Raw genomic sequence first — 6,042 nt, 5'->3', positions numbered from 1 at the left:
TGTATGGTAGTGTTCTCATTAAAATCTAAATAAAAACAAGATTGAAACATCCATAAAATATGGGGTGATGTAAAATATGCAACTATTCTTGTAATAGTATTTGTTGAAGAATATCTTATGGTTTGTGAGACCTACATAGATATGTAAAAGCCAAGAGACTAATGGTTCCGTGAGTTCACTATTTTGTATGAAGTGGTGTAAAATACGCAAATATTCTTGTAATAGCATTTGTTGAAGAATATCTTATGGTTCATGAGACCTACATGGATATGTAAAAGCCAAGAGACTAAAGATCTTATTGGAGTTCATTGTATACACAATTGATTATTTATTGTTTTGATGCTATAGTAACATGATTTTAGAGAGAGAGAGAGAGAGAGAGAGAGAGAGAGAGAGAGAGAGAGAGAGAGAGAGAGAGAGAGAGAGAGAGAGAGAGAGAGAGAGAGAGAGACCGTGCAAGTGTCATTGCTTATGTGTATGCATGGATGTGCATGTGCAATGGTTGTTTGTGCATATGCATGTGCATATATTTCCAATATTGACAAATTTTGTGGTAACGATAGAGCTTATTTGTTGCTTTTGGGCAAATATGCACACGCATGTGCACACACTCTCTCTTCTCTTTTAGTTTTGAAAAAGAACTCTTTATAACTTTTGAAAAAGAACTCTTTATAACTTTTGGTTATTTTTCCTCGTTTTAGTCTCATTAAGAGGCTACTCTTTTGGGAGGACATAGTGATAGTTTATTTGCTCTGAGTTATGTTCCTACAGTAAAAAGTAAAAGAGTATCATTTTTTTCTTGTGTGTTATCCTTCAAGAAGTTTGGAAAGTACCTTGAAAAAGTGCTCCTTGGGTTTTCATAGTTTAGTTGACAAAGTCTTCCTTCTTTGATGATTCTTTGCATCCTTTTAAATGTGAAATATGCACAATAAATCTACCTTAGGTTGGATGATAATTGCATTCTTTTTCTTGTGTGGCTTCCTTTCTATATATTGGTTGATGAAACTCACGGGTTTGGCTCCACATGCCACTAGTCTTAGGAAATAAACAAATAAACAAGGAGTCGTGGGTTAAACAAAGAGTGCCAAATGCCAGAGGGAGTAAATGGAAAGTCATTAGAACTATTTAAAGGGAAGTCTAGGTTAACATAAGAGAAAACAATGTGTTCATTTAGTCCTACGAAGAAAGGTGAAAACTTGGAAAATGTATCTTTTTTATTGATTGCATTGCTAAAGTTTTACATGGCTATTTATTTTTACATTGTATCCTTCCTTTATAGATCTTCCACAAGGATCAAATGATAAATCTACTTGTATATAGAATGATCTTGAGAGCGTTGCTTCTATTGGAGGCATTGTGCTTTAATGTTCTTAGAAGTGTTATGAGAAAAGGTGCAAACTTAATGCTACTTTGGAGGGACAAAGTTGCACGCAATATATTAAGTGGAAGATTTTAACAGCCAATTTGAACCAATTTTGTGTACCTCCCAACACCCTCCATGTCATATAAATGATGAAGTTTAAAGGTTAAGAAGAAACTGTTCCTGGAAGGAAGATAGCATAATCATGCAAGTTTAAAGGTCAAGAAGAATTCTATGAAGGAAGATAGCATAATAGCAAGTTTAAGAAGGCTATATGTGCTCATTTTTCCTCTAATACATGTCATAAGCACAATGCTCTCTCTCTCTCTCTCTCTCTCTCTCTCTCTCTCTCTACAAACACAGTGCACACACGCACACACATGCATGTGTACACATGCACGAATGTGCAACAATGTTCGTTCTCTCTCTCTCTCTCTCTCTCTCTCTCTCTCTATGCACACACACACACACACACACACACATGCATGTGTGCACATGCACGAATGTGCAAGCACCCACACACACTTTTAAATGTTCTATTTTCTCGCGAGTTGGAGTCGTTTTCTTTTGATAGGGATGCTATTGGAGCAATTTGGCAAGCCTAAATCAAAGCAAGTTTCAATCAAGATAAATGATTTTGTAAAAAAAAAGAGGAGAATTTCAAGGTCTTGGTTCAATATATTAGGGATGATGCAACATGGATGTAATGCTGATGCCATACACAAATGTGTGTGTGTTTTCTAAAAGAGGACTAAGTCATGTGATGAGCTGTGTGCACATGTGAAATGATGACGTGGCCAAATGGGCATCACCATATTTGGGTATTAAAAAGGCAACTTAGCAAACCACGCTCATTTCATCATACAGTTTCCTCTTAAACATGTAATTAGCTTACTAATGTACTTGCTTTGTGGATGGATTAATTCAATAATTATTTCCGCTAATCTACCATTGAATTTGTACTAATCAGTTTGCTAATCCGCATTATTATTACTGATCATGATGACAGGGCAATCAATCTCAGACATACCCCTGCCTCAAGCTTGTATGTTTCCCGCCCCACTTGGTGGCTTGAAAGCCGCTTCCATTTCAGGTGATAATAATTGATAACAATTACGCGTAATTGTGATTCCCGCAGTTAGATTAGTTAAACCAGGTGTATAGCTAATGCTTAATTGCTCGTATGTATCACTTTTCAGGTGATACATACGAGTAATTTTGCTTGTAATTATTTCCATAGAGTTAAACTATGTGGATAATTAGTGCTCAGAGATGTTAATTACCGCTTAAATTGCTGTTTTGATTAGCTTTGCGGAGTATTACAATCCCAAGAGAAACGAATTCGGGAATTTACGTGTGGTCAACGACGATCTGGTGCAGGTAATTAAGTTTGTCCCGTAGCTTAATGAGCTTAGCAATTTGATTATCAATGATTAGCTGCTTTATTTTTAATTGCCTTAGGATTGCTAATTAAGTGGTCTGAAATCTCAGAATTGATTCATTAAATAGGAACTTCGATTTGATTATTGATTTTAATCACGTCAAGTAATACTAAGCTTATTTCGATCGATTTTAGCCACATTCTGGCTTTGGCACGCACCCTCATCGAGACATGGAGATTTTTACGTACGTGGTGGACGGAGAGCTCACCCACAAAGACAGGTAAAAACGCATTAGATCTAGTGGGTTTAGGATATGAATTAACAAGATTTATGATCAGCATAATCACGATCATTGATGCTGTTAATCTCCATGATTAACGAGGTGATCAGATTAATGACAACCCATCATTCTTGTTGTGAAGTCAATAATCATCGTAAAATATTCAAACCCATTATGAATGTTGTTAATCTGTGCATAATTATCATTATGTACTGTTAATAAACAACGATGATTGATTAGTGTAACAGGTAAACCACATGAATTAATTTAATTTTCACGCAGTATGGGGGCATACGAGACACTAGGAAGGGGATCAGTGCAGTATATGAGCGCCGGCCATGGAGTCACACACTCGGAGATGAACAACGGCGACAAACTGTAATTAATTTTAACGCCTTTTGTAAAGTAGCGTCAACTGCACGCTTCCTGCAATATGTAATTAACTTTATTGTTAGCTTTAATTGCGGCTCTAACTTCACTTAGCTCTGGCTAATATATTCATCAGATCATGTCCTACACAGGCTCCGTTTCCTCCAGATTTGGATAAAGCCTGATCGAAAGCAATACAAGCCCAATTATGGATCTAGAACTTTCAAGTAAATGCTCCTTTTTCTACTGTTTAATCTTCCTTACTACTATTTTTATTATGAGGCTTCTTTTTTGAGAGATGATAGGCTAAATATATAATGTGTATGTGTATGTATATGTATGGACTAAATATTTAATGTGTATGTTTACTATGTATATAAGTGCATGCATACACATGTCGCACACTGAGTGCATGCACGTGCGCATGTGTGAATACGCACACACACACACACACATATACTATGTATATAAGTGCATGCATACACATGTATGCATGTGTGTGCGCATGTGTACATACACACATATATACATATACACATTATATATGATAGACAATCACGCGTCCTTTAAGACGACTAACTCTTTCTTCACCACTAGGCTCAGTGCCCATGGACTAACCTCTAGGCTTCACACTGGCAGAGTACAAGAGAGTAATTCAAAAAGAGAGAGAACCTGAGAACATTTCATTCCTCCCTCCCCCTCCTCTCCTCTCCTCATCTTAGGTTTGGCATCTTTTCATGTTTCCATAGGTTGTTTTTGAGTGCAAGTTAATTGGCAACAACTACTATCCAATTTCGGCATGTTATGATTAAGAGGCTATTTATAAACTAAATTTGAGTTTGCATGCTAATGTTCAAGAAATAAGTGCTCGTGTATACCCATGCATCTCTTCTTATGGGGTCAAAATAGCTCTCATTGTTGGAAATGACATACATGGGGTACATATAGCTTCAATTTCCTTATATCCTAACAGTGTTTCTTTTTGTCACTAGGTAGAATGAAATTTCATCTCATGGTGGACAAGAAGTCAACTAAGAGCAAAATGAAATTTGATCATTAGGACTTGTCTCATTTTTTTTTGTTAAAAGTTACTCATTCGGGGACTTTACTTTAAAGGATGTTGTTTCGTAAATCTAGAAAGTTGAATTAGCTAATGGTTTTTTTGTTTATGTGAGAAACATCTTTCACAAAAGACAAAAGCTGCTTGAAAAAGACAGAACATCTTTTTGGCATCTATTTAGGAGATACATAGCAAGGACCAAAATGATTAGTGCCTCAGAACTTGTGTGAGTGTGTGTGTGTGTGTGAGAGAGAGAGAGAGAGAGAGAGAGAGAGAGAGAGAGAGAGAGAGAGAGTTTTTCTTGAGAGGGGGGGGATTGAGGTTCTCCATACCCATAGGAAGATACCCTATGGAAAGTACAGTTCTCCACACCCATAGGAAGATACCCTATGGAAAGTACAAGAGGGTGGTCAAGAAGGTGACTGAGTTTTATATTTAGTTCCTCAATTGTTCTTGTTAATGTTGGAACCTATAGAAAAGGCAAAGAAAGTGCCACTTTTTTCTTCAATTGCAAATTCATGTAGAAATGAAAATTTTCCATGTAGCGAAGTAGATATGTGAGCAAGTAAACTTCAAGGGCTTCCCTATATCCTTTTCTTTTTCTTTCATTTTAATATGGGACTTTAAAAGCATTTTATTTTTTTGCATGCCTAATATTGCAAATGCAATCTAATCATTTTCAGAAGAGAAGATCGGCACAACAAGCTACATCACGTTGTCACTAGCTACAGTAACTACAAAGATGTTGAGAGAGATGAAGGGGTGGGACTCATACCCATCCACCAAGATGCCAACATCTTTATTTCAGAGGCCGACACAAGCTTGATGCAAGAGTTTATTCTACAGAAGCAACGCCAAGCATATATTGTATGCATAGAAGGATCACTTAGTGTGAACCAAACTATTGTGATGAAAGCACGCGATGCTCTTGAGGTACTCAAGTCCCATGAAACAAATCTCAAATACTAGTATGAAAATAAATATAAAAAAAGATATATGTTTTTAAATTATCTTAAATTTAATCTTTTATGAAATTAACACTTGGCAGATTGATGGAGATACCAACCACAATGTTACACTAGAGCTTATAGCACAAGGGCAAGAGGGTACTCACTTCATTCTCATGGAGATGGCAAGATCTTGACTTACTCACCATCATACTTCTTAGTCACTCAAGTTTTGTAAAAAAAGATCTTGTAACTTTCCATTTGTTAGTTGACATAAAAGATCACTTTACTTTGCCAAGAAAAAGACTCAAGTTTTGTAAAGAAGTTATAAGCTCACACTATGTATATGCATGTCAAGGCATTCCTTGGTCATGAATCTTCTACAAGCGCACACACAACATTCATCTCCATCTTGTATGGTCATAAATGTTATGCAAGTCTTGCATTGAAATTTGTTGATAAATGTATGCCCTATACTTTGAAGTCTTCTCTATCTTTAGCACCATGTATCCAAAACTTAGTTGTAACGATTGGATTTGAATATATATATCTTTATCTTGGCATGCTGTGAGCCTTATCATGACTATATATATATATATATATATATATATATATATATATATATATATATATATATATATATA

The 6,042-nt window shown here is 35.9% G+C and overlaps 1 protein-coding gene across 1 annotated transcript; it reads left to right on the top strand.

The window, feature by feature from the left end:
• Positions 1–2,190: 2,190 nt before the first annotated feature.
• LOC147633463 (uncharacterized) lies at positions 2,191–5,702 on the top strand. Its single transcript, XM_086805854.1, has 8 exons — positions 2,191–2,242; positions 2,370–2,453; positions 2,668–2,740; positions 2,937–3,022; positions 3,305–3,400; positions 3,544–3,618; positions 5,135–5,384; positions 5,500–5,702. Coding segments are annotated over exons 1-8 (762 nt in total). The 5' UTR covers positions 2,191–2,240; the 3' UTR covers positions 5,596–5,702.
• Positions 5,703–6,042: the final 340 nt, after the last annotated feature.

Source organism: Cibotium barometz, chromosome 12, assembly GCF_041138505.1.
Source record: "Cibotium barometz isolate CiBa-2024 chromosome 12, ASM4113850v1, whole genome shotgun sequence".
In the NCBI taxonomy this organism is placed as follows: Eukaryota; Viridiplantae; Streptophyta; class Polypodiopsida; order Cyatheales; family Cibotiaceae; genus Cibotium; species Cibotium barometz.
The sequence above is the reverse complement of the archived record's forward strand: the minus strand, read 5'-3'. Positions and strand labels throughout refer to the sequence as shown.

What these genes read in the sequence shown, in the direction of transcription:
- LOC147633463 (XM_086805854.1), top strand. An exon ending in GAAAGCCGCTTCCATTTCAG is followed by an intron (nt 2,454 to 2,667) that starts GTGATAATAATT and finishes TGTTTTGATTAG; the next exon opens with CTTTGCGGAGTATTACAATC. An exon ending in TCAACGACGATCTGGTGCAG is followed by an intron (nt 2,741 to 2,936) that starts GTAATTAAGTTT and finishes GATCGATTTTAG; the next exon opens with CCACATTCTGGCTTTGGCAC.